Here is a 27,117-nt window from a genome sequence, read left to right on the forward strand (position 1 = left end):
CCCCCGGGCCGTCCCCTCCCCGCCCCCGGGCCCTCCCCTCCCCGCCCCCGGGCCCTCCCCTCCCCGCCCCCGGGCCCTCCCCTCCCCGCCCCCGGGCCGTCCCCTCCCCGCCCCCGGGCCCTCCCCTCCCCGCCCCCGGGCCGTCCCCTCCCCGCCCCCGGGCCGTCCCCTCCCCGCCCCCGGGCCGTCCCCTCCCCGCCCCCGGGCCGTCCCCTCCCCGCCCCCGGGCCCTCCCCTCCCCGCCCCCGGGCCGTCCCCGCCCTGTCCTCGCTCTGTCACCGGGCTGCCCCGGGGTCTGGCTCTGCTGTGGTCTCACTGAGGGAGAGTGATGGCTGGGTTTGATCACCAATCCATTCCTGTGGATGATGGGCCTGGGGTGGCAGTGGGTGACCTGGATCGCCTCGGTCTTCCTGTAATAATGTGCTGTTCCTGTGTTCTGTGTGTATGGAGCGCGGTGAGCTGCGTGACCGTATAAAGGCCGCTCACCCACCGCTGTTTTTAGTTGCAGGTGTCCTGGAGCACTTGAAGAAACTTGAGCAATGCGCCAACCGGCTGACATGGCAGCAAGTGGAAGCTGAGCACAGGGTGCAGGTCCTGGAGCAGAACCGGGCAGCGGTTCGCCGACTGAGAGCACACAGGGACCAGCTGAGAGCCAGAGTGGCGGCGCACTCTGCCGGAGTAAGACACGGTGTCAGTGGGAGCTTTATGCTCCTGGTATCGGGAGATCTCACTGTGTGAGCTGAAGGCTTGGCTTCCAATTCAGAGCCACCCATCACAGCTCAAACTGGCAGCTCCTTCAGCCTCGGACTGCCGTGGCTCGGTGGGCAGCACCCTCGCATCGCAGTCACAAGGTTGTTGCCTCAAGTCCCACTCCAGAGACTTGAGCACAAAAATCTAGGCTAACACTTCAGTGCGTTACTGAAGGAGTGCTGCACTGTCAGAGGGGCAGTACTGAGGGAGCGCCGTACTGTCGGAGGGGCAGTACTGAGGAGGCGCTGCACTGTCGGAGGGGCAGTACTGAGGGAGCGCCGTACTGAGGGAGCGCTGCACTGTCGGAGGGGCAGTACTGAGGAGGCGCTGCACTGTCGGAGGGGCCGTCCTGAGGGAGCGCTGCACTGTCGGAGGGGCAGTACTGAGGGAGCGCTGCACTGTCGGAGGGGCAGTACTGAGGGAGCACCGTACTGAGGGAGCGCTGCACTGTCGGAGGGGCAGTACTGAGGAGGCGCTGCACTGTCGGAGGGGCCGTACTGAGGGAGCGCTGCACTGTCGGGGGGCAGTACTGAGGGAGCGCTGCACTGTCGGGGGGCAGTACTGAGGGAGCGCTGCACTGTCGGGGGGGCAGTACTGAGGGAGTGCTGCACTGTCGGGGGGGCAGTACTGAGGGAGTGCTGCACTGTCGGAGGGGCAGTACTGAGGGAGTGCTGCACTGTCGGGGGGGCAGTACTGAGGGAGTGCTGCACTGTCGGAGGGGCAGTACTGAGGGAGTGCTGCACTGTCAGAGGGGCAGTACTGAGGGAGCGCTGCACTGTCGGGGGGGCAGTACTGAGGGAGCACTGCACTGTCAGAGGGGCAGTACTGAGGGAGCGCTGCACTGTCGGAGGAGCAGTACTGAGGGAGCGCCGTACTGAGGGAGCGCTGCACTGTCGGAGGGGCAGTACTGAGGAGGCGCTGCACTGTCGGAGGGGCCGTCCTGAGGGAGCGCTGCACTGTCGGAGGGGCAGTACTGAGGGAGCGCTGCACTGTCGGAGGGGCAGTACTGAGGGAGCACCGTACTGAGGGAGCGCTGCACTGTCGGAGGGGCAGTACTGAGGAGGCGCTGCACTGTCGGAGGGGCCGTACTGAGGGAGCGCTGCACTGTCGGGGGGCAGTACTGAGGGAGCGCTGCACTGTCGGGGGGCAGTACTGAGGGAGCGCTGCACTGTCGGGGGGGCAGTACTGAGGGAGTGCTGCACTGTCGGGGGGGCAGTACTGAGGGAGTGCTGCACTGTCGGAGGGGCAGTACTGAGGGAGTGCTGCACTGTCGGGGGGGCAGTACTGAGGGAGTGCTGCACTGTCGGAGGGGCAGTACTGAGGGAGTGCTGCACTGTCAGAGGGGCAGTACTGAGGGAGCGCTGCACTGTCGGGGGGGCAGTACTGAGGGAGCACTGCACTGTCAGAGGGGCAGTACTGAGGGAGCACTGCACTGTCGGAGGAGCAGTACTGAGGGAGGGCTGCACTGTCGGAGGGGCAGTACTGAGGGAGTGCTGCACTGTCGGAGGGGCAGTACTGAGGGAGCGCTACACTGTCAGAGGGGCAGTACTGAGGGAGCACTGCACTGTCAGAGGGGCAGTACTGAGGGAGTGCTGCACTGTCGGAGGGGCAGTACTGAGGGAGCGCTGCACTGTCAGAGGGGCAGTACTGAGGGAGCGCTGCACTGTCGGGGGGGCAGTACTGAGGGAGCACTGCACTGTCAGAGGGGCAGTACTGAGGGAGTGCTGCACTGTCAGAGGGGCAGTACTGAGGGAGCGCTACACTGTCAGAGGGGCAGTACTGAGGGAGCGCTGCACTGTCGGGGGGGCAGTACTGAGGGAGCACTGCACTGTCAGAGGGGCAGTACTGAGGGAGTGCTGCACTGTCTGGTGCCGTCTTTCGGATGAGACGTTAAACTGAGGCCCTGTCTGCTCTCTCAGGTGGACATAAAAGATCCCATGGCACTATTTCGAAGCCGAGCAGGGAATTCTCCCGGTGTCCTGGGGCAATATTTAGCCCTCAGTAAACATCAGTGATAAACATTATCACATTGCTGTGTGTGGGAGCTGTGTGTAAATTGGCTGCCGCGTTTCCCACATTACAACAGTGACTACACTTCAAAAAGCACGCCAGCTTGGCCTGCTGAGTTTTCCCAGCATTTTCTGTTGTTACTTCAAAAAGTGTTTCATTGGCTGTAAAACGTTTGGGATGTTCTCTGGTCATGAAAGGCGTTTTAGAAATGCAGATCTTTCTTTCCCTCACCTTTCCCTCCTTGCAAGTCTTCCTCGCGTTCTATTGGAAACACCCAGGGGGAAAAATTCAGTTGGTAGCGCCACCCGTTAGCACCTTAAGAGGGCGCTAAGTGGGGTGCAAACCAACTAGCGCCCGGGCGCGGCGATATCTGCGCCTCGCGAAATTGACCGGACATTTTGCGGCGGCGCTAAACACTCCCGCCACGATCTCCTGCGCCGGCAGATCGTGACGTCAGTCGAGTGCGCAACGCCCTGGTAGCACCCCGGACTGGAAATTGAGTGGCGCCCCCTGCCTTACCGCCTGCCGCTAGCAACGACAGGTTGAGGGGAGCGTTTTGCAGTCGGGAAGGGACTGGGGGAGCGCTATTTAAAGGCGGCCGCTTCCTGCCTTTTTTTGTTGGTGACATTTTTGCCCAACGCATTCTGAGAGAGAGAGAGAGACTTCTGGGGAGATTCAACGCTGTGTGAAGGAGTTTGGGGTACTGAGCAGCACTGTGCAGGTTCATTTTGATTTGACCTTGTATCGATTTAGAAGAGACTGTGGGGGCTGCACTCTGAGCTCTTTCCCTGGGTCACTCCACTGTTCTTTCCAGCAGATTTGATGTACAGGTCTCTCCAGGCCGAGACTCAAAGCTGCAATGAACAGGATGTGGATGGAGAGCAAAATCAACCCTCACCTTTAAGATAAAAACAGAAAATGCTGGAGAAACTCAGCAGGTCAGGCAGCATCTGTGAAGAGAGAAACGGAGTTAACGTTCAGGTCGATGACCTTTCGTCAGAACTCCCCTTTAAGAATTGGATGGTGCCAGTGTGTCTGTGTTCCATTGCTGACTGACATCACATGAGCTTCGCCAGCGCTCTGAGGTAGCGCCTTGCTCCTTGGCCTTTGCGCCTTAAGACAGGTGTGTAGCGCCTGATTTAGCGCTCCAATCACCTCCAGGGGCGATAAAAGCCAAGTTTGCAGTCGGAGGTGATAATTAGCGCCAGGCGCTAATCTTTGCGCCCGGCCGATAATTGCGCACCAAATGGGGCGATACCCAATTTCTCCCCCCCCCAGTCCCTGGTCGCAGTGGGGAAATGGGCTTCGAGTCTGGTCCCAGTTTCAGAGGCACTGAGTAATGGAGAAAGATTCAGAATCTCTCTTCAGCTGAATGGGCGTGATTGAGAGGGGACCTTAAAACAGAATAGAAAAGGTTCATTCAGAGTTGCCATTTCACATTAAACTACCAATGCAGCACAAGGGACCCAGCTACAGACTGGGAAAAGGCAGGTTCAGCGCTGCTTAGTACCTGGACTGGGCTCTGGTTCGGGGCCATTCATGAGGCAGTTAGACACTAGGTGGGGAGGGGAGGAGTAGTGGGAGGTGAAATATTGCCTACAGACAGCCAGCGATGGTTCAGGTCTCACATTCCCCATTTCCACACTAACACTCTTACTCTTACTCTGCAGCCCATCTCGGATATTCTGGCGCAGACACAAATGGACTCGATGCCACAGTTGGACCAGGAGGATGTCATTACTACTGTGCTGAAGGAGAGGGTTGAGAGTCTGCAGGACATTCTGGAGGCTTATCACCTTACAGGTGGGTCCCTGTTACACCTGAACACCATCCGATCTGTGTCTGACTGACCCATACACCACTGAGAGAGTGAGACCTGTGTCTGACTGACCCACACACCACCGAGAGAGCGTGATCTGTGTCTGACTGACCCATACACCACTGAGAGAGTGAGACCTGTGTCTGACTGACCCACACACCACCGAGAGAGTGAGATCTGTGTCTGACTGACCCATACACCACTGAGAGAGTGAGATCTGTGTCTGACTGACCCACACACCACTGAGAGGGCGAGATCTGTGTCTGACTGACCCACACACCACCGAGAGAGTGAGATCTGTGTCTGACTGACCCATACACCACCGAGAGAGTGAGACCTGTGTCTGACTGACCCATACACCACTGAGAGAGCGAGATCTGTGTCTGACTGACCCATACACCACCGAGAGAGCGAGATCTGTGTCTGACTGACCCACACACCACCGAGAGAGTGAGATCTGTGTCTGACTGACCCACACACCACCGAGAGAGTGAGATCTGTGTCTGACTGACCCACACACCACCGAGAGAGCAAGATCTGTGTCTGACTGACCCACACACCACCGAGAGAGCGAGATCTGTGTCTGACTGACCCACACACCACCGAGAGAGCGTGATCTGTGTCTGACTGACCCACACACCACCGAGAGAGCGTGATCTGTGTCTGACTGACCCACACACCACCGAGAGAGTGAGATCTGTGTCTGACTGACCCACACACCACCGAGAGAGTGAGATCTGTGTCTGACTGACCCACACACCACCGAGAGAGCGAGATCTGTGTCTGACTGACCCATACACCACTGAGAGAGCGAGATCTGTGTCTGACTGACCCACACACCACCGAGAGAGCGAGATCTGTGTCTGACTGACCCACACACCACCGAGAGAGTGAGATCTGTGTCTGACTGACCCACACACCACTGAGAGAGCGAGATCTGTGTCTGACTGACCCATACACCACTGAGAGAGCGAGATCTGTGTCTGACTGACCCACACACCACCGAGAGAGCGAGATCTGTGTCTGACTGACCCACACACCACCGAGAGAGTGAGATCTGTGTCTGACTGACCCACACACCACTGAGAGAGCGAGATCTGTGTCTGACTGACCCATACACCACTGAGAGAGCGAGATCTGTGTCTGACTGACCCACACACCACCGAGAGAGTGAGATCTGTGTCTGACTGACCCACACACCACTGAGAGAGTGAGATCTGTGTCTGACTGACCCACACACCACCGAGAGAGCGAGATCTGTGTCTGACTGACCCACACACCACCGAGAGGGCGAGATCTGTGTCTGACTGACCCATACACCACCGAGAGAGTGAGATCTGTGTCTGACTGACCCACACACCACCGAGAGAGTGAGATCTGTGTCTGACTGACCCACACACCACCGAGAGAGTGAGATCTGTGTCTGACTGACCCACACACCACCGAGATCTGTGTCTGACTGACCCACACACCACCGAGAGAGCGAGCTCTGTGTCTGACTGACCCACACACCACCGAGAGAGTGAGATCTGTGTCTGACTGACCCACACACCACCGAGAGAGCGTGATCTGTGTCTGACTGACCCACACACCACTGAGAGAGCGAGATCTGTGTCTGACTGACCCACACACCACCGAGAGAGCGAGATCTGTGTCTGACTGACCCACACACCACCGAGAGAGTGAGATCTGTGTCTGACTGACCCACACACCACTGAGAGGGCGAGATCTGTGTCTGACTGACCCACACACCACCGAGAGAGTGTGATCTGTGTCTGACTGACCCACACACCACCGAGAGGGCGAGATCTGTGTCTGACTGACCCACACACCACGAGAGAGCGAGATCTGTGTCTGACTGACCCACACACCACCGAGAGGGCGAGATCTGTGTCTGACTGACCCACACACCACGAGAGAGCGAGATCTGTGTCTGACTGACCCACACACCACCGAGAGAGCGAGATCTGTGTCTGACTGACCCACACACCACCGAGAGAGCGAGATCTGTGTCTGACTGACCCACACACCACCGAGAGGGCGAGATCTGTGTCTGACTGACCCACACACCACGAGAGAGCGAGATCTGTGTCTGACTGACCCACACACCACGAGAGAGCGAGATCTGTGTCTGACTGACCCACACACCACGAGAGAGTGAGATCTGTGTCTGACTGACCCACACACCACCGAGAGAGTGAGATCTGTGTCTGACTGACCCACACACCACCGAGAGAGCGAGATCTGTGTCTGACTGACCCATACACCACTGAGAGAGCGAGATCTGTGTCTGACTGACCCACACACCACCGAGAGAGCGAGATCTGTGTCTGACTGACCCACACACCACCGAGAGAGTGAGATCTGTGTCTGACTGACCCACACACCACTGAGAGAGCGAGATCTGTGTCTGACTGACCCATACACCACTGAGAGAGCGAGATCTGTGTCTGACTGACCCACACACCACCGAGAGAGCGAGATCTGTGTCTGACTGACCCACACACCACCGAGAGAGTGAGATCTGTGTCTGACTGACCCACACACCACTGAGAGAGCGAGATCTGTGTCTGACTGACCCATACACCACTGAGAGAGCGAGATCTGTGTCTGACTGACCCACACACCACCGAGAGAGTGAGATCTGTGTCTGACTGACCCACACACCACTGAGAGAGTGAGATCTGTGTCTGACTGACCCACACACCACCGAGAGAGCGAGATCTGTGTCTGACTGACCCACACACCACCGAGAGAGCGAGATCTGTGTCTGACTGACCGACACACCACCGAGAGAGCGAGATCTGTGTCTGACTGACCCACACACCACGAGAGAGCGAGATCTGTGTCTGACTGACCCACACACCACTGAGAGAGCGAGATCTGTGTGTCTGACTGTCCAGACTACACTCTCCACAGAGACAGAGAGATAAGCAGGCATATTTGGTCTTTGATGCACCAAACCCCTTGCTCTCCCACCTCACCCAGCTTTTCCCCATTCAAAGTAAAATTATTACTTTTATTTTTTAACCAAAATGTCCCACCACACATTAATCTGCGGATTTTCTGTAAATTCGGACTCCACTCCCTCTCTAGCCTGATATCCAAATCATTGATGTTCACAGTGAACAGAAGTGGCCCCAGAACGGAACTCTGGGACACCACTGCCCACTTCACCCACTCTGAGAAACTACCCTGAACACCCACTCTCTGTCTCCTCCCTTCTAACCAGTTTTCAATCCAGTTTTCTCCCCTCTCCATACCTCCTCTCCAATATGCTCAACTTGTTAAATATCCCACGAATGTCTGCTTCTCTCCACGAACTCGCTGTCTCCTCTCGGCCCCACCTCACATTTCACAACTCCTTCACACTGAGATATTTCTACAATCCTGACTGTTCTGTGTCATGTTTCTCTCTCCTTATACTTACTCTCTTCGCTTTCCTTATCTCTTTCTTAGCCTCTTTCCTTATTTCCTCCGATTCCATCTTATTTTTATCCTGACTATAGGCCCCATATACCCTCTTCATATTCAGCTTGTTTCTAACCTCTACAACACGCTGATACTTTTGAATGAGCAAGGCATCAGAGAACAGCTGGGACAACCAGAGGGAGGGGGGAAGATTGATGGCCAGAGGAGGATGTTGGGATGGTCAATAATTGATCTCTCGCTGTCCGTGTGTAGGGATCAGTGCTAAGGTGAGGGAGCCTAGCTCCGCATTCGCTTTCTGTATCAGCACTGCGTGTGAGGGCGCCTACCTGGACTCCTATTACCTCGACATTCAGGTCCAGCATCCTCGCAAGATCATTCGCCACAACATTCCTGCCTTCATCCCCCTGGAGCAGATGGCTCGCACCTACCTGCAGCAGGACCTGCGTCGATTCATGGATGTGCTGCACAACGCGCTGAATGCCTACGTCAGCAGAAGATATCAGGCAGAACAGTTACAGGTACACAGTGGCCCAACCACAAAGAATAGACACGGAGTAAAGCTCCCTCTACACTGTCCCATCAAACACTCCCAGGGCAGGTACAGCACGGGTTAGATACAGGGTAAAGCTCCCTCTACACTGTCCCATCAAACACTCCCAGGGCAGGTACAGCACGGGTTAGATACAGAGTAAAGCTCCCTCTACACTGTCCCATCAAACACTCCCAGGGCAGGTACAGCACGGGTTAGATACAGAGTAAAGCTCCCTCTACACTGTCCCATCAAACACTCCCAGGGCAGGTACAGCATGGGTTAGATACAGAGTAAATCTCCCTCTACACTGTCCCATCAAACACTCCCAGGGCAGGTACAGCACGGGTTAGATACAGAGTAAAGCTCCCTCTACACTGTCCCATCAAACACTCCCAGGGCAGGTACAGCACGGGTTAGATACAGAGTAAAGCTCCCTCTACACTGTCCCATCAAACACTCCCAGGACAGGTACAGCATGGGTTAGATACAGAGTAAAGCTCCCTCTACACTATCCCATCAAACACTCCCAGGGCAGGAACAGCAAGGGTTAGATACAGAGTATAGCTCCCTCTGCACTGTTCCATCAAACACTCCCAGGGCAGGAACAGCACGGGTTAGATACAGAGTAAAGCTCCCTCTACACTGTCCCATCAAACACTCCCAGGGCAGGTACAGCACGGGTTAGATACAGAGTAAAGCTCCCTCTACACTGTCCCATCAAACACTCCCAGGGCAGGTACAGCACGGGTTAGATACAGAGTAAAGCTCCCTCTACACTGTCCCATCAAACACTCCCAGGGCAGGTACAGCACGGGTTAGATACAGAGTAAAGCTCTCTTTACACTGTCCCATCAAACACTCCCAGGGCAGGTACAGCACGGGTTAGATACAGAGTAAAGCTCCCTCTACACTGTCCCATCAAACACTCCCAGGGCAGGTACAGCACGGGTTAGATACAGAGTAAAGTTCCCTCTACACTGTCCCATCAAACACTCCCAGGGCAGGTACAGCAAGGGTTAGATACAGAGTAAAGCTCCCTCTACACTGTCCCATCAAACACTCCCAGGGCAGGTACAGCACGGGTTAGACACAGAGTAAAGCTCCCTCTACACTGTCCCATCAAACACTCCCAGGGCAGGTACAGCATGGGTTAGATACAGAGTAAAGTTCCCTCTACACTGTCCCATCAAACACTCCCAGGGCAGGTACAGCATGGGTTAGATACAGAGTAAAGCTCCCTCTACACTGTCCCATCAAACACTCCCAGGGCAGGTGCAGCACGGGCTAGATACAGAGTAAAGCTCCCGGGAATGCTATGCTACGAACCTGTGGGGTTTATGATAAGCTAGTCACTGATCCTGACGCTCTTTCCCAGGAATGCCATGCTACGTACCTGATGGGCCCAGTACAGAGGAATGCTGCGTATAACTTGCTGAAGTTTCAGTATCCCATTTGGTGTGGTGACACTGAGCAGGAGGTCCAGGTGAAGCTTGTGTACGAGGATCTTGCACGCTGCCTTCCGACTGGTGTCACACTCAGCTGTACAGGTAAGAGCAGGGGGAGTCGGATCCCTGCATCCCATCATTATACATTGGCTAGAAACGCTGCCAGTGCGCTCCGTGCACAAAGGTGCTGAGGCACACACTCACCTCACTGAGTGTGACAGATACTGAGCTACCAGTCCTGAGTCACACCATTGTACCATCACTTCCCCCTTCCCCCTCCTTCTCTCATGGGGTGTGATCCCACAACACTGGCATCCCTCCAGTACCGCTCCTGATCACTGCCCAGTGACCCCTGGGTTAGAGGGAGCAGAAATCAGTCAGGGTTCCTGCTCCTGATCACTGCCCAGTGACCCCTGGGTTAGAGGGAGGGGAAATCAGCCAGGGTTCCTGCTCCTGATCACTGTCCAGTGACCCCTGGGTTAGAGAGAGGGGGAATCAGCCAGGGTTCCTGCTCCTGATCACTGCCCAGTGACCCCTGGGTTAGAGAGAGGGGGAATCAGTCAGGGTTCCTGCTCCTGATCACTGCCCAGTGACCCCTGGGTTAGAGAGAGGGGAAATCAGCCAGGGTTCCTGCTCCTGATCACTGTCCAGTGACCCCTGGGTTAGAGGGAGGGGAAATCAGCCAGGGTTCCTGCTCCTGATCACTGTCCAGTGACCCCTGGGTTAGAGGGAGGGGAAATCAGCCAGGGTTCCTGCTCCTGATCACTGTCCAGTGACCCCTGGGTTAGAGAGAGAGGGGAAATCAGCCAGGGTTCCTGATCACTGTCCAGTGACCCTGGGTTAGAGGGAGGGGAAATCAGCCAGGGTTCCTGCTCCTGATCACTGTCCAGTGACCCCTGGGTTAGAGTGAGGGGAAATCAGCCAGGGTTCCTGCTCCTGATCACTGTCCAGTGACCCCTGGGTTAGAGGGAGGGGAAATCAGCCAGGGTTCCTGCTCCTGATCACTGCCCAGTGACCCCTGGGTTAGAGAGAGGGGAAATCTGCCAGGGTTCCTGCTCCTGATCACTGCCCAGTGACCCCTGGGTTAGAGAGAACATAAGAACATAAGAAATAGGAGCAGGAGTAGGCCAATCGGCCCCTCGAGCCTGCTCCGCCATTCAATAAGATCATGGCTGATCTGATCCTAACCGCCAATCCACTATCACAGAACCATCTCCTGAATCTAACAGAATTAGACACACGAAATAGGAGCAGGATCAGGCTACACGGCCCCTGGGCCCGCTCCGCTACCCACAGGGCCATGACCGATCCGAACCTAGACTCATGTCCAAATTCCTGCCCGCTCCCCGTAACCCTTAATTCCCTTTACTTCTAGGAAACTGTCTATTTCTGTTTCAAATTTATGTAATGATGTAGCTTCTACTGCTTTTTGGGGCAGCATATTCCATGAACCTACCACCCTCTGAGTGAAGTAGTTCCTCCTCATCTCAGTTTTGAAAGAGCAGCCCCTTATTCTAAGACTATGCCCCCTAGTTCTAGTTTCACCCATCATCGGGAACATCCTCCCCGCATCCACCCGATCCAACCCCTTCACAATCTTATATGTTTCAATAAGATCGCCTCTCATTCTTCTGAACTCCAATGAGTAGAGTCCCAATCTACTCAACCTCTCCTCATATGTCCATCCCCTCATCCCCGGGATTAACTGAGTGAACCTTCTTTGTACTGACTCGAGAGCAAGTATGTCCTTTCTTAAGTATGGACACCAAAACTATGCAGTATTCCAGGTGCGGTCTCACCAATACCTTGTACAACTGAAGCAATACCTCCCTATTTTTATATTCTATCCCCCTAGCAATGAAAGCCAACATTCCATTGGCCTTCTTAATCACTTGCTGCACCTGCATACTAACCTTTTGAGTTTCGTGCACCAGGACCCCCAGATCCCTTTGTACTTCAGTACTTTCCAGTTTCTTGCCATTAAGATAATAACTTGCTCTACGATTTTTCCTGCCAAAGTGCATAACCTCACACTTTCCAGTATTGTATTCCATCTGCCAAATCTCTGCCCACTTACTTAGCCTGTCTATGTCCCCTTGCAGGTTTTTTATGTCCTCCTCACTCACTACTTTCCCTCCCATCTTAGTATCATCTGCAAATTTTGATATGTTACACTCGGTCCCCTCCTCCAAATCGTTAATATAGATTGTAAAGAGTTGGGGACCCAGCACTGACCCCTGTGGAACACCACTAGTTACTGATTGCCAGTCTGAGAATGAACCATTTATCCCAACTCTCTGCCTACTGTTAGATAGCCAATCCTCTATCCATGCCAGAATATTACCCCCAATCCCGTGATTTTTTATCTTAAGCAATAATCTTTTGTGTGGCACCTTGTCAAATGCCTTTTGGAAGTCTAAATACACTACATTCACTGGTTCCCCTTTATCCACCCTATATGTTACTTCCTCAAAGAACTCCAGCAAATTTGTCAAACATGACTTCCCCTTCATAAAACCATGCTGACTTTGTCCTATTAAATTATGATTATCCAAATGTCCTGTTACTGTCTCCTTAATAATGGACTCCAAAATTTTACCTACCACAGATGTTAGGCTAACCGGCCTATAGTTTCCAGCCTTCTGTCTACTGCCCTTTTTAAATAAGGGTGTTACATTAGCAGTTTTCCAGTCTGCTGGGACCTTTGCCGAGTCCAGGGAGTTTTGGAAAATTATTACCAATGCATCCACAATCCCTACCGCCACTTCCCTCAAGACCCTAGGATGTAAGCCATCAGGTCCAGGTGATTTATCCGCCTTGAGTCCCATTATTTTACCGAGTACCACTTCCTTAGTGATTTTGATCGTGTTTAGCTCCTCTCCTCCCCCCCCCCCCTTTAGCCCCCTGTTTGTCCAGTGTTGGGATATTCTTAGTGTCTTCTACTGTAAAGACTGATATAAAATATTCATTCAGTGTTTTTGCCATCTCCATATTTCCCACCATTAATTTCCCGGTCTCATCCTCTAAGGGACCAACATTTACTTTAGCCACCCTTTTTCTTTTTATATAACTATAAAAACTCTTACTGTCTGTTTTTATATTTTTTGCTAATTTACGTTCATAATCTATCTTCCCTTTCTTAATCAATCTTTTTGTTATTTTTTGCTGTCTTTTAAAGTTTTCCCAATCTTCTATCCTCCCACTAGATTTGGCTACCTTATATGCCCTTGTTTTTAGTCGAATACTATCCTTAATTTCTTTACTTAGCCACGGATGGCTGTCTTTTCTTTTACACCCTTTTCTTCTCAGTGGAATATATATTTTTTGGAAGTTGTAAAATAACTCCTTAAATGTACACCACTGATCATGTATCGTCTTACCCTTCAATCTATTTTCCCAATCCACTCTACTCAATTCCGCTCTCATACCTTCATAGTCTCCTTTATTCAAGCTTAGCATGCTTGTTTGAGATCCAACCTTCTCACCCTCTAATTGAATATGGAATTCAACCATGTTATGGTCACTCATTCCAAGGGGATCCTTTACTAGGACATTTTTAATTAATCCTGTCTCGTTACACAGGACCAGATCTGAGGTTGCTTGCCCCCTGGTCGATTCAGTTACACACTGCTCAAGAAACCCATCCCTAATACACTCAATGAACTCATCCTCAAGGCAGCCCTGCCCAATTTGATTTGTCCAATTAATATGATAGTTAAAATCCCCCATAATTATACATGTTCCCTTATTACAAGCCTCAACTATTTCCTGATTGATACTCCGTCCAACAGAGTTGCCACTGTTCGGAGGCCTATAGACTACGCCCACTAGTGTTTTTTTCCCCTTATTATTCCTTACCTCCACCCAAACTGTTTCATTATCCTGATCTTTTGACCCAATATCATTTCTCTGTATTACAGTGATTCCTTCCTTTATTAACATAGCCACCCCACCTCCCCTTCCTTCCTGCCTGTCCTTCCTGATCGTTAAATAACCTGGTATGTTTAATTCCCAGGCATTGTCACCCTGCAGCCATGTTTCTGTAATGGCCACAAGATCATACCCATATGTAGTTATTTGTGCCATTAACTCGTCTATTTTGTTACGAATGCTACGTGCATTCAGATAGAGAACTTTCAAATATGTTTTGTGACACTAAGTTCCTGCTTTTGCCCTTTTTATTACTTTACCTTTTACTCCATACCTTCTGCCCCTTCCTGACATGCTCTGGTTTTTAATTTCCCCACTGCTACCTAAGTCTATGACCTTCTCTGTTGTCATTTTTATTATTTGCTCTCTAGGAACCTCCCTCCTACTAGTTAGTTTAAAGCCCTCTCTACAGCCCTAGTTATATGATCCGCGAGGACTCTAGTCCCAGCACTGGCCAAGTGAAGCCCGTCCCAACGGAACAGCTCCCTCCTGCCCCAGTACTGGTGCCAGTGTCCCAGGAAGCAAAATCCATTTCTCCCACACCAGTCTTTGAGCCACGCATTTAACTCTCTAATTTTATTTGTCCTAGCCAAATTCGCTCGTGGCTCAGGTAATAATCCAGAGATTATTACCCTTGTGGTTCTGCTTTTTAATTTGGCCCCTAGATGCTCAAACTCCCTCAGCAGAACCTCCTTCCTTGTCCTATCTATGTCGTTGGTACCAACATGGACCAAGACAACTGGAATCTCCCCCTCCCACTCCAAGTTTCTCTTCAGTCCAGAGGAGATGTCCTTAACCCTGGCACCGGGCAGGCAACACAGCCTTCGGGACTCTCGCTCTCGGCTGCAAAGAACTCTATCTATCCCCCTAACGATACTATCCCCTACCACTACAACATTTCTTTTAACTCCCCCCCCCCCCCCCCCCACTTGAATGGCCCCCCGCTCCACGGTGCTGTGGCCAGCTTGCCCATCCTCCCCGCAGTCCCTGTTCCCATCCTCACAGGGAGTAAGAGCCTCGAACCTGTTGGACAAGTGCAAGGGCTGCGGCTCCTCCAACACTACCTCCTGGATCCCCGTACCTGCCTCACTTCTAGTCACACCATCCTGACCCTGGCCACGGACTACATCTGAATTAATTAATCTAATTGGTGTGAATACCTCGTGATACACAGAATCCAGGTAACCCTCCCCCTCCCTGATGTGTCTCAGTGTTTGAAGCTCGGACTCCAGCTCTTCAACACGGAGCCGGAATTCCTCGAGCAGCCAACACTTACTGCAAATGTGATCACCGTGAGCATCAATGGTGTCCACCAGCTCTCTCATATTGCAGCAGCAACACATCACCTGATCTCCCATTCTATGTAATTAATTAAATTTATTAATATTATTCTTAAATACCCTCTGCCCCGATTCTGCCCCGATTGTGGAGGAATCAGCCAGGGTTCCTGCTCCTGATCACTGTCCAGTGACCCCTGGGTTAGAGAGAGGGGACATCAGCCAGGGTTCCTGCTCCTGATCACTGTCCAGTGACCCCTGGGCTAGAGAGAGGGGAAATCAGCCAGGGTTCCTGCTCCTGATCACTGCCCAGTGACCCCTGGGTTAGAGAGAGGGGAAATCTGCCAGGGTTCCTGCTCCTGATCACTGTGCAGTGACCCCTGGGTTAGAGAGAGAGGAAATCAGCCAGGGTTCCTGCTCCTGATCACTGTCCAGTGACCCCTGGGTTAGAGAGAGGGGAAATCAGCCAGGGTTCCTGCTCCTGATCACTGTCCAGTGACCCCTGGATTAGAGAGAGGGGAAATCAGCCAGGGTTCCTGCTCCTGATCACTGCCCAGTGACCCCTGGGTTAGAGAGTGGAGGAATCAGCCAGGGTTCCTGCTCCTGATCACTGCCCAGTGACCCCTGGGTTAGAGAGTGGAGGAATCAGCCAGGGTTCCTGCTCCTGATCACTGTCCAGTGACCCCTGGGCTAGAGAGAGGTGAAATCAGCCAGGGTTCCTGCTCCTGATCACTGTCCAGTGACCCCTGGGTTAGAGAGAGGGGAAATCAGCCAGGGTTCCTGCTCCTGATCACTGTCCAGTGACCCCTGGATTAGAGAGAGGGGAAATCAGCCAGGGTTCCTGCTCCTGATCACTGCCCAGTGACCCCTGGGTTAGAGAGAGGTGAAATCAGCCAGGGTTCCTGCTCCTGATCACTGCCCAGTAACCCCTGGGTTAGAGAGAGGAGGAATCAGCCAGGGTTCCTGCTCCTGATCACTGTCCAATAACCCCTGGGTTAGAGAGAGGGGAAATCAGCCAGGGTTCCTGCTCCTGATCACTGCCCAGTAACCCCTGGGTTAGACAGAGGAGGAATCAGCCAGGGTTCCTGCTCCTGATCACTGTCCAGTGACCCCTGGGTTAGAGAGAGGAGGAATCAGCCAGGGTTCCTGCTCCTGATCACTGTCCAGTGACCCCTGGGTTAGAGAGAGAGGGGAAATCAGCCTGGGTTCCTGCTCCTGATCACTGGCCAGTGAGCCCTGGGTTAGAGAGAGGAGAAATCAGCCAGGGTTCCTGCTCCTGATCACTGTCCAGTGACCCTGGGTTAGAGAGAGAGGAATCAGCCTGGGTTCCTGCTCCTGATCACTGTCCAGTAACCCCTGGGTTAGAGAGAGGGGAATCAGCCTGGGTTCCTGCTCCTGATCACTGTCCAGTAACCCCTGGGTTAGAGAGAGGGGAAATCAGCCAGGGTTCCTGCTCCTGATCACTGTCCAGTGACCCCTGGGTTAGAGAGAGAGGGGAAATCAGCCAGGGTTCCTGCTCCTGATCACTGTCCAGTGACCCCTGGGTTAGAGAGAGGAGGAATCAGCCAGGGTTCCTGCTCCTGATCACTGTCCAGTGACCCCTGGGTTAGAGAGAGAGGGGAAATCAGCCAGGGTTCCTGCTCCTGATCACTGTCCAGTGACCCCTGGGTTAGAGAGAGGAGGAATCAGCCAGGGTTCCTGCTCCTGATCACTGTCCAGTGACCCCTGGGTTAGAGAGAGAGGGGAAATCAGCCAGGGTTCCTGCTCCTGATCACTGTCCAGTGACCCCTGGGTTAGAGAGAGAGGAAATCAGCCAGGGTTCCTGCTCCTGATCACTGTCCAGTGACCCCTGGGTTAGAGAGAGAGGAAATCAGCCAGGGTTCCTGCTCCTGATCACTGTCCAGTGACCCCTGGGTTAGAGAGAGGGGAAATCAGCCTGGGTTCCTGCTCCTGATCACTGGCCAGTGAGCCCTGGGTTAGAGAGAGGGGAAATCAGCCAGGGTTCCTGCTCCTGATCACTGTCCAGTGACCCTGGGTTAGAGAGAGGGGAAATCAGCCAGGGTTCCTGCTCCTGATCACTGTCCAGTGACCCTGGGTTAGAGAGAGAGGAATCAGCCTGGGTTCCTGCTCCTGATCACTGCCCAGTGACCCCTGGGTTAGAGAGAGAGGAAATCAGCCAGGGTTCCTGCTCCTGATCACTGTCCAGTGACCCCTGGGTTAGAGAGAGAGGAAATCAGCCTGGGTTCCTGCTCCTGATCACTGCCCAGTGACCCCTGGGTTAGAGAGAGAGGAAATCAGCCAGGGTTCCTGCTCCTGATCACTGTCCAGTGACCCCTGGGTTAGAGAGAGAGGAAATCAGCCTGGGTTCCTGCTCCTGATCACTGCCCAGTGACCCCTGGGTTTGAGAGAGGGGAAATCAGCCAGGGTTCCTGCTCCTGATCACTGTCCACTGACCCATGGGTTAGAGAGAGGGGAAATCAGCCAGGGTTCCTGCTCCTGACCACTGTCCAGTGACCCCTGGGTTAGAGAGAGGGGAAATCAGCCAGGGTTCCTGCTCCTGATCACTGTCCAGTGACCCCTGGGTTAGAGAGAGAGGAAATCAGCCAGGGTTCCTGCTCCTGATCACTGTCCAGTGACCCCTGGGTTAGAGAGAGGGGAAATCAGCCTGGGTTCCTGCTCCTGATCACTGGCCAGTGAGCCCTGGGTTAGAGAGAGGGGAAATCAGCCAGGGTTCCTGCTCCTGATCACTGTCCAGTGACCCTGGGTTAGAGAGAGGGGAAATCAGCCAGGGTTCCTGCTCCTGATCACTGTCCAGTGACCCTGGGTTAGAGAGAGGGGAAATCAGCCAGGGTTCCTACTCCTGATCACTGTCCAGTGACCCCTGGGTTAGAGAGAGGGGGAATCAGCCTGGGTTCCTGCTCCTGATCACTGCCCAGTGACCCCTGGGTTAGAGAGAGGGGAAATCAGCCAGGGTTCCTGCTCCTGATCACTGTCCAGTGACCCCTGGGTTAGAGAGAGGGGAAATCAGCCTGGGTTCCTGCTCCTGATCACTGCCCAGTGACCCCTGGGTTAGAGAGAGAGGGGAAATCAGCCAGGGTTCCTGCTCCTGATCACTGCCCAGTGACCCCTGGGTTAGAGAGAGGGGGAATCAGCCAGGGTTCCTGCTCCTGATCACTGCCCAGTGACCCCTGGGTTAGAGAGAGGGGAAATCAGCCTGGGTTCCTGCTCCTGATCACTGTCCAGTGACCCCTGGGTTAGAGAGAGAGGAAATCAGCCAGGGTTCCTGCTCCTGATCACTGTCCAGTGACCCCTGGGTTAGAGAGAGGGGAAATCAGCCAGGGTTCCTGCTCCTGATCACTGTCCAGTGACCCCTGGGTTAGAGAGAGAGGGGAAATCAGCCAGGGTTCCTGCTCCTGATCACTGCCCAGTGACCCCTGGGTTAGAGAGAGAGGGGAAATCAGCCAGGGTTCCTGCTCCTGATCACTGTCCAGTGACCCCTGGGTTAGAGAGAGGGGGAATCAGCCTGGGTTCCTGCTCCTGATCACTGTCCAGTGACCCCTGGGTTAGAGAGAGAGGGGAAATCAGCCAGGGTTCCTGCTCCTGATCACTGCCCAGTGACCCCTGGGTTAGAGAGAGGGGAAATCAGCCTGGGTTCCTGCTCCTGATCACTGCCCAGTGACCCCTGGGTTAGAGAGAGGTGAAATCAGCCTGGGTTCCTGCTCCTGATCACTGTCCAGTGACCCCTGGGTTAGAGAGAGGGGGAATCAGCCTGGGTTCCTGCTCCTGATCACTGTCCAGTGACCCCTGGGTTAGAGAGAGGGGAAATCAGCCTGGGTTCCTGCTCCTGATCACTGTCCAGTGACCCCTGGGTTAGAGAGAGGGGAAATCAGCCTGGGTTCCTGCTCCTGATCACTGTCCAGTGACCCCTGGGTTAGAGAGAGGGGAAATCAGCCAGGGTTCCTGCTCCTGATCACTGTCCAGTGACCCCTGGGTTAGAGAGAGGGGAAGTCAGCCAGGGTTCCTGCTCCTGATCACTGTCCAGTGAGCCCTGGGTTAGAGAGAGAGGAAATCAGCCCGGGTTCCTGCTCCTGATCACTGTCCAGTGACCCCTGGGTTAGAGAGAGGGGAAATCAGCCAGGGTTCCTGCTCCTGATCACTGCCCAGTGACCCCTGGGTTAGAGAGAGGGGAAATCAGCCAGGGTTCCTGCTCCTGATCACTGTCCAGTGACCCTGGGTTAGAGAGAGGGGAAATCAGCCAGGGTTCCTACTCCTGATCACTGTCCAGTGACCCCTGGGTTAGAGAGAGGGGGAATCAGCCTGGGTTCCTGCTCCTGATCACTGCCCAGTGACCCCTGGGTTAGAGAGAGGGGAAATCAGCCAGGGTTCCTGCTCCTGATCACTGTCCAGTGACCCCTGGGTTAGAGAGAGGGGAAATCAGCCTGGGTTCCTGCTCCTGATCACTGCCCAGTGACCCCTGGGTTAGAGAGAGAGGGGAAATCAGCCAGGGTTCCTGCTCCTGATCACTGCCCAGTGACCCCTGGGTTAGAGAGAGGGGGAATCAGCCAGGGTTCCTGCTCCTGATCACTGCCCAGTGAGCCCTGGGTTAGAGAGAGAGGAAATCAGCCAGGGTTCCTGCTCCTGATCACTGTCCAGTGACCCCTGGGTTAGAGAGAGGGGAAATCAGCCAGGGTTCCTGCTCCTGATCACTGTCCAGTGACCCCTGGGTTAGAGAGAGAGGGGAAATCAGCCAGGGTTCCTGCTCCTGATCACTGCCCAGTGACCCCTGGGTTAGAGAGAGGGGAAATCAGCCAGGGTTCCTGCTCCTGATCACTGTCCAGTGACCCCTGGGTTAGAGAGAGGGGGAATCAGCCTGGGTTCCTGCTCCTGATCACTGTCCAGTGACCCCTGGGTTAGAGAGAGGGGAAATCAGCCAGGGTTCCTGCTCCTGATCACTGTCCAGTGACCCCTGGGTTAGAGAGAGGGGGAATCAGCCTGGGTTCCTGCTCCTGATCACTGTCCAGTGACCCCTGGGTTAGAGAGAGGGGAAATCAGCCTGGGTTCCTGCTCCTGATCACTGTCCAGTGAGCCCTGGGTTAGAGAGAGGGGAAATCAGCCAGGGTTCCTGCTCCTGATCACTGTCCAGTGAGCCCTGGGTTAGAGAGAGAGGAAATCAGCCCGGGTTCCTGCTCCTGATCACTGTCCAGTGACCCCTGGGTTAGAGAGAGGGGAAATCAGCCTGGGTTCCTGCTGCTGATCACTGTCTAGTGACCCCTGGGTTAGAGAGAGGGGAAATCAGCCAGGGTTCCTGCTCCTGATCACTGTCCAGTGACCCCTGGGTTAGAGAGAGGGGGAATCAGCCAGGGTTCCTGCTCCTGATCACTGTCCACTGACCCCTGGGTTAGAGAGAGGGGGAGTCAGCCCGGGTTCCTGCTCCTGATCACTGTCCAGTGACCCCTGGGTTAGAGAGAGGAGGAGTCAGCCAGGGTTCCTGCTCCTGCCCTGGGTGTGTGTGTATATTGGGTGAGATCAGCATTGGGCTCAGCTGTTGTGAGCTCCCTTCTTCAGTCTCTTGCCAGTGCTCATGCCTGTACAGTGGGCACATGGGTGCGGTGTGTCCAAGCACAGTTGCTCCTTCAGTAGAGAAAATGGAGGGTGTGCGAGTGCTCCCGCATCCTGCTCACTGCAGACTCTTTATTTTGCGGCAGGAGCAGACGCAGAATCTCTGGAGAAGTTAGAATGTCACCGGCAGCTCTTCCAACACAAGGAACTTCACCGAGCATTGGACAGCTTAAAGCTGGAGGAAGAGGTGGTCCTGTCGAGCAACAGCCTCCCTACAGCGCACAGCTCACACACTCCCTTCTGCCAGTGAGTGGCACTGTGTAATATTCTCACACACCACAGTGCATGAGGCTGTGGAGAAGGGTTGGGGGAGGGGGGAAGGTTGGGTTGATCTTGAAGCTATGAGTTTTTGCACCGTTAAAGAGATGACTGAGTCTGTAACTTTTCACTATTTTCTGCACCTTTTTATTTTGACTGGAATAAGTGTCAGCCGTGGCTCAGTGGCTGTCACTCTCGAATCTCTGAGTCAGAGGTCGTGGGTTCAAACCTCTCCAGAGACTTGAGAACATAATCCAGGCTGACACTTGAGTACTGAGGGAGTGCTGCACTGTCGGAGGGGCAGTACTGAGGGAGTGCTGCACTGTCGGAGGGTCAGTACTGAGGGAGCGCTGCACTGTCGGAGGGACAGTACTGAGGGAGCGCTGCACTGTCGGAGGGGCAGTACTGAGGGAGTGCTGCACTGTCGGAGGGGCAGTACTGAGGGAGTGCTGCACTGTCGGAGGGTCAGTACTGAGGGAGCGCTGCACTGTCGGAGGGACAGTACTGAGAGAGCGCTGCACTGTCGGAGGGGCAGTACTGAGGGAGTGCTGCACTGTCGGAGGGGCAGTACTGAGGGAGCGCTGCACTGTCGGAGGGGCAGTACTGAGGGAGCGCTGCACTGTCGGAGGGGCAGTACTGCGGGAGTGCTGCACTGTCGGAGGGGCAGTACTGAGGGAGCCTCCGCTGCACTGTCGGAGAGGCAGTACTGAGGAAGCGCTGCATTGTCGGAGAGACAGTACTGAGGGAGCCTCCGCTGCACTGTCGGAGGGGCAGTACTGAGGGAGCGCCGCACTGTCGGAGGGGCAGTACTGAGGGAGTGCTGCACTGTCAGAGAGGCAGTACTGAGGGAGTGCTGCACTGTCGGAGGGGCAGTACTGAGGGAGTGCTGCACTGTCGGAGGGGCAGTACTGAGGGAGTGCTGCACTGTCGGAGGGGCAGTACTGAGGGAGCGCTGCATTGTCGGAGAGACAGTACTGAGGGAGCGCTGCACTGTCGGAGAGACAGTACCGAGGGAGCGCTGCATTGTTGGAGAGACAGCACTGAGGGAGCGCTGCACTGTCGGAGGGGCAGTACTGAGAGTGCTGCACTGTCGGAGGTGCTGTCTTTCAGATGAGACGTTAAACCGAGGCCCTGCCTGCCCCTCAGGTGGATGTTAAAGATCCCATGGCCACTATTGAAAGAAGAGCAGGTACTCTTCCAGCGTCCTGGCCAACATTACACCCTCAACTAACAGCACCAAAAAACAGAGTAACTGGTCATTTATCTGATTGCTTGTTTGCTTTACAACACTGACTACATTTCAAAGATTACTTTGTTGGCTGTGAAATGCTTTGAGAGATCCTGAGGTCGAGGAAGATGCTATTGAAATTCAAACTCTATCTTGCTTCCTTTCACTGAATTTTACCTGTTTACCGTGAAGATTTTGTAAAGCTGAATAAAATTGTATACCTGTGCAACATATCAGAAAATAATCTTCTCTCGATCCCTCCACAGTCTCTAAATTGTCCGACTGCTTGTCCAACATCCAGTTCTGGATGAGCAGAAACTTTCTCCAATTAAATATTGGGAAGACCGAAGCCATTGTTTTCAGTCCCCGCCACAAACTCCGTTCCCGAGCCATTGACTCCATCCCTCTCCCTAACGTCTGTCTGAGGCTGAACCACACTGTTCGCAACCTTGGTGTCATATTTGACCCTGAAGTGAGCTTCCGACCACATATCCGCAGCATAACAAACACCGTCTATTTCCACCTCCGTAACATCGCCCGTCTCCGCCCCGCCTCAGCTCATCCGCTGCGGAAACCCTCACCCATGCCTTTGTTACCTCTAGACTTATATACCTCGAGATATTTGCACCCCTCTAATTCTGCCCTCTTGAGGAGCCCTGATTATAATCGCTCAACCATTGGTGGCCGTGCCTTCTGTTGCCTCGGCCCCAAGCTTTGGAATTCCCTGCCTAAACCTGCCCGTCTCGCTACCTCTCTTTCTTCCTTTAAGATGCTCCTTAAAACCTACCTCTTTGACCAAGCTTTTGGTCACTTGCCCTAATTTATCCTGATGTGGATCAATGTCAAACTTTTTGTCTTAAAATGCTCCTGTGCAGCGCCTTGGGACGTTTTACTACGTTAAAGGTGCTATATAAATACAAGTTGTTGTTATTGTAGACTTGACTATTCCAGCGCACTCCTGGCCGGCCTCCCACATTCCACCCTACGTAAACTTCTGGTCATCCAAAACTCGGCTGCCCGTGTCCTAACTCGCAGCAAGTCCCATTCGCCCATCACCCCCTGTGCTCGCTGACCCACACTGGCTCCTGGTTAAGCAATGTCGCGATTTCAAACTTCTCATCCTTGTTTTCAAATCCCTCCGTGGCCTCGCCCCTCCCTATCTCTGTAATCTCCTCCAGCCCCACAACCCCGCCCCCCCCCCCCCCCCGGAGATATCTGCGCTCCTCTAATTCTGCCCTCTTGAGGAGCCCGGATTATAATCGCTCCACCTTTGGTGGCCGTGCCGTCTGTTGCCTGGGTCCTAAGCTCTGGAATTCCCTGCCTAAAGCTCTCCGCCTCACTACCTCTCCTCCTTAAAACCTACCTGTTTCACCAAGCTTTTGGTCACATGCCCTAATTTATCCTGATGTGGTTCGGTGTCAAATTTTTTGTCTTAAAATGCTCCTGTGCAGCGCCTTGGGACGTTTTACTACATTAAAGGTGCTATATAAATACAAGTTGTTGTTGTTGTAATATGTTCCTGCTAAAGCATCACGACCCAAACGCAGCCTCTCTTTGCCTGTCACATCACTGTTCTCCAGAGAGAAGCATGCAATGTGAAATGACGTTGGGGAACTTAAAATCCATTTCCTTTCACACATGGGCCCGCAACACTGAATTGCCCTTAATTCCAGAGGTGAGGTAAGAGTGACTGCCCTTAACGTCAAGGCAGCATTGACCGAGTGTGGCATCAAAGAGCCCTAGTAAAAGTGAAGACATTGGGAATCGGGGAAAACTCTCCACTGGCTGGAGTCATACCTAGCACAAAGGAAGGTGGTTGTTGGAGGCCAATCATCTCAGCCCCAGGACATCGCTGCAGGAGTTCCTCAGGGCAGTGTCCTAGGCCCAACCATCTTCAGCTGCTTCATCAATGACCTTCCCTCCAACATAAGGTCAGAAGTGGGGATGTTCGCTGATGACTGCACAGTGTTCAGTGCCATTCACAACTCCTCAGATAATGAAGCAGTCCATGCCCACATGCAGCAAGACCAGGACGACATTCAGACTTGGGCTGATCAGTGGCAGGTAACATTCACGCCACACAAGTGCCAGGCAATGACTATCTCCAACAAGCGAGAGTCTAACGACCGCCCCTTAACATTCAATGACATTACCATCACCAAATTTCCCCACTATCAACATCCTGGAGGTCACCATTGACCAGAAACTTAACTGAACCAGCCACATAAATACTGTGGCAACAAGAACAGGTCAGAGGCTAGGTATTCTGCGGCGAGTATCTCACCTCATGACTTCCTAAAGCCTTTCCACCATCTACAAGGCACAAGTAAGGAATGTGATGGAATACTCTCCACTTGCCTGGATGAGTGCAGCTCCAACAACACTCAAGAAGCTCGACACCACCCAGGACAAAGCAGCCCGTTTAATTGGCACCCCATCCACCACCTTAAACATTCACTCCCTCCACCGTGGCTGCAGTGTGTACCATCTACAAGATGCACTGCAGCAACTTGCCAAGGCTTCTTTGGCAGCACCTCCCAAACCCTCAATTTATACTACCTAGAAGGACAAGTGTAAGAAGTCACACAACACCAGGTTATAGTCCAACAGTTTTATTTGAAATCACAAGCTTTCGGAGCGCTGCTCCTTCGTCAGGTGAAGTGGAGAGATGCATAAAGACACAGCTTATATAGTCAGAGAATAATGCCAGATGATTACAGGTAATCTTCCTAACTGCCATTTATCACACCTCGGCAGAGAGATAATCACAGCAATCAAAGGTGTAAATGGTGTCCAAACAGGTCAGTCAGGAAAACATTACATCAAAGAACAATGAGGTGGGGTCACAAGGGGTCAAATGTTGCAGATGCTGGGGTCTGTATGAAAAACAAAAAACAGGCAAAAAACATTTTCTTTGCTGGAAATCACAGCAGGTCCGGCCGCATCTGTGTAGAGAGAACAAGCCAACGACGACTCGAGTCTGGATGGCCCTATGTCAGGTGGGGTTACATGTAGCGTGACATGAACCCAAGATCCCGGTTGAGGCCGTCCTCATGAGTGCAGAACTTGGCTATCAGTTTCTGCTCTACGATTTTGCGTTGTGTGTCTCGAAGGCCGCCTTGGAGAATGCTTACCCGAAGATCGGAGGCTGAATGTCCTTGACTGCTGAAGTGTTACCCGACTGGGAGGGAACACTCCTGCCTGGCGATTGTTGTGCGGTGTCCGTTCATCCGTTGTCGCAGTGTCTGCATGGTCTCGCCAATGTACCATGCTCCGGGGCATCCTCTCCTGCAACGTATGAGGTAGACAACGTTGGCCGAGTCACATGAGTATGTACCATGTACCTGGTGGGTGGTGTCCTCACGTGTGATGATGGTATCTGTGTTGATGATCTGGCATGTCTTGCAGAGGTTGCCATGGCAGGGTTGTGTGGTGTCGTGGTCACTGTTCTCCTGAAAGCTGGGTAATTTGTTCGCAGCGACGCCCACATCCCGGGACGCGTAAAGAAAAAATTCAGCAAATGCTGCCATTAACTCACCAAGTAAGTGCTACACTAGACGGAGCTTTACTCTATCTAACACCCTGTACCTGCCCTGGAAGTGTTTGATTGGACAGTGTAGTGGGTGCTTTACTCTGTAGCTAACCTGCAAAGGGATATCGGTTAAGTGAGCAGTACGGTGGCAGATGGAGTATAATGTGGGGAAATGGGAGGTTATTCACTTTGGTAGGAAGAATAGAAAAACAGAATATTTTTTAAATGGTGAGAAACTATGAAATGTTGGTGTTCAGAGAGATTTAGGTGTCCTCGTACAGAAAACACAGAAAGCTAGCATACAGGTACAGCAAGCAATAAGGAAGGCAAATGACATGTTGGCCTTTATTGCAAGGGGGTTGGAGTATAAGAGTAAGGAAGTCTTGCTCCAATTGTACAGGGCCTTGGTGAGACCACACCTGGAGTACTGTGCACAGTTCTGGTCTCCTTATCTAAGGAAGGATATACTTGCCTTGGAGGCGGTGCAACGAAGGTTCACTAGATTGATTCCTGGGATGAGAGGGCTGTCCTATGAGGAGAGATTGTGTAGAATGGGCCTATACTCTCTGGAGTTTAGGAGAATGAGAGGTGATCTCATTGAAACATACAAGATTCTGAGGGGGATTGACAGGGTAGATGCTGAGATTGTTTCCCCTGGCTGGAGAGTCTAGAACCAGGGGTCACAGTCTCAGGATAAGGGGTCGGCCATTGAGGACTGAGATGAGGAGGAATTTCTTCACTCGGAGGGTTGTGAATCTTTGCAATTCTCTGCCCCAGAGGGCTGTGGATGCGGAGTTGTTGAGTATATTCAAGGCTGAGATCGATAGATTTTTGGACTCTAGAAGAATCAAGAGGCATGGGGATAGGGCGAGAAAGTGCAGTTGAGGTTGAAGATCAGCCATGATCTTATTGAATGGCGGAGCAGGCTCGAGAGGCTGTATGGCCTACTCCTGCTCCTAATTGTTACGTTCTTATGATATTTACTCTGTATCTAACCCGTGCTGTACCTGCCCTGGGAGTGTTTGATGGGACAGTGTAGAGGGAGCTTTACTCTGTATCTAACCCGTGCTGTACCTGCCCTGGGAGTGTTTGATGGGACAGTGTAGAGGGAGCTTTACTCTGTATCTAACCCGTGCTGTACCTGCCCTGGGAGTGTTTGATGGAACAGTGTAGAGGGAGCTTTACTCTGTATCTAACTCGTGCTGTACCTGCCCTGGGAGTGTTTGATGGGACAGGGTAGAGGGAGCTTTACTCTGTATCTAACCCCTGCAGTACCTGCCCTGGG

The 27,117-nt window shown here is 53.3% G+C and overlaps 1 protein-coding gene across 1 annotated transcript; it reads left to right on the forward strand.

The window, feature by feature from the left end:
• The first annotated feature begins 444 nt into the window (after positions 1-444).
• On the forward strand, positions 445-21,517 carry cenpo (centromere protein O). Its single transcript, XM_085977111.1, has 5 exons — positions 445-678; positions 4,431-4,563; positions 8,264-8,529; positions 9,919-10,090; positions 20,901-21,517. The coding sequence occupies exons 1-5, from the start codon at positions 445-447 to the stop codon at positions 21,062-21,064; spliced, it is 969 nt and encodes a 322-aa protein (XP_085833237.1). The 3' UTR covers positions 21,065-21,517.
• Positions 21,518-27,117: the final 5,600 nt, after the last annotated feature.

This window comes from Somniosus microcephalus, chromosome 3 (assembly GCF_052327205.1).
Source record: "Somniosus microcephalus isolate GS21.2 chromosome 3, FLI_Smic_1.0, whole genome shotgun sequence".
NCBI classification, from domain to species: Eukaryota; Metazoa; Chordata; class Chondrichthyes; order Squaliformes; family Somniosidae; genus Somniosus; species Somniosus microcephalus.

Bases quoted from the DNA above. Each gene is read 5' to 3' on its own strand.
- cenpo (XM_085977111.1), top strand. From the start codon at position 445: ATGGAGCGCGGTGAGCTGCGTGACCGTATAAAGGCCGCTCACCCACCG. The intron at 4,564-8,263 runs GTGGGTCCCTGT...GTCCGTGTGTAG, and splicing joins GGAGGCTTATCACCTTACAG to GGATCAGTGCTAAGGTGAGG. The intron at 8,530-9,918 runs GTACACAGTGGC...GCTCTTTCCCAG, and splicing joins ATCAGGCAGAACAGTTACAG to GAATGCCATGCTACGTACCT.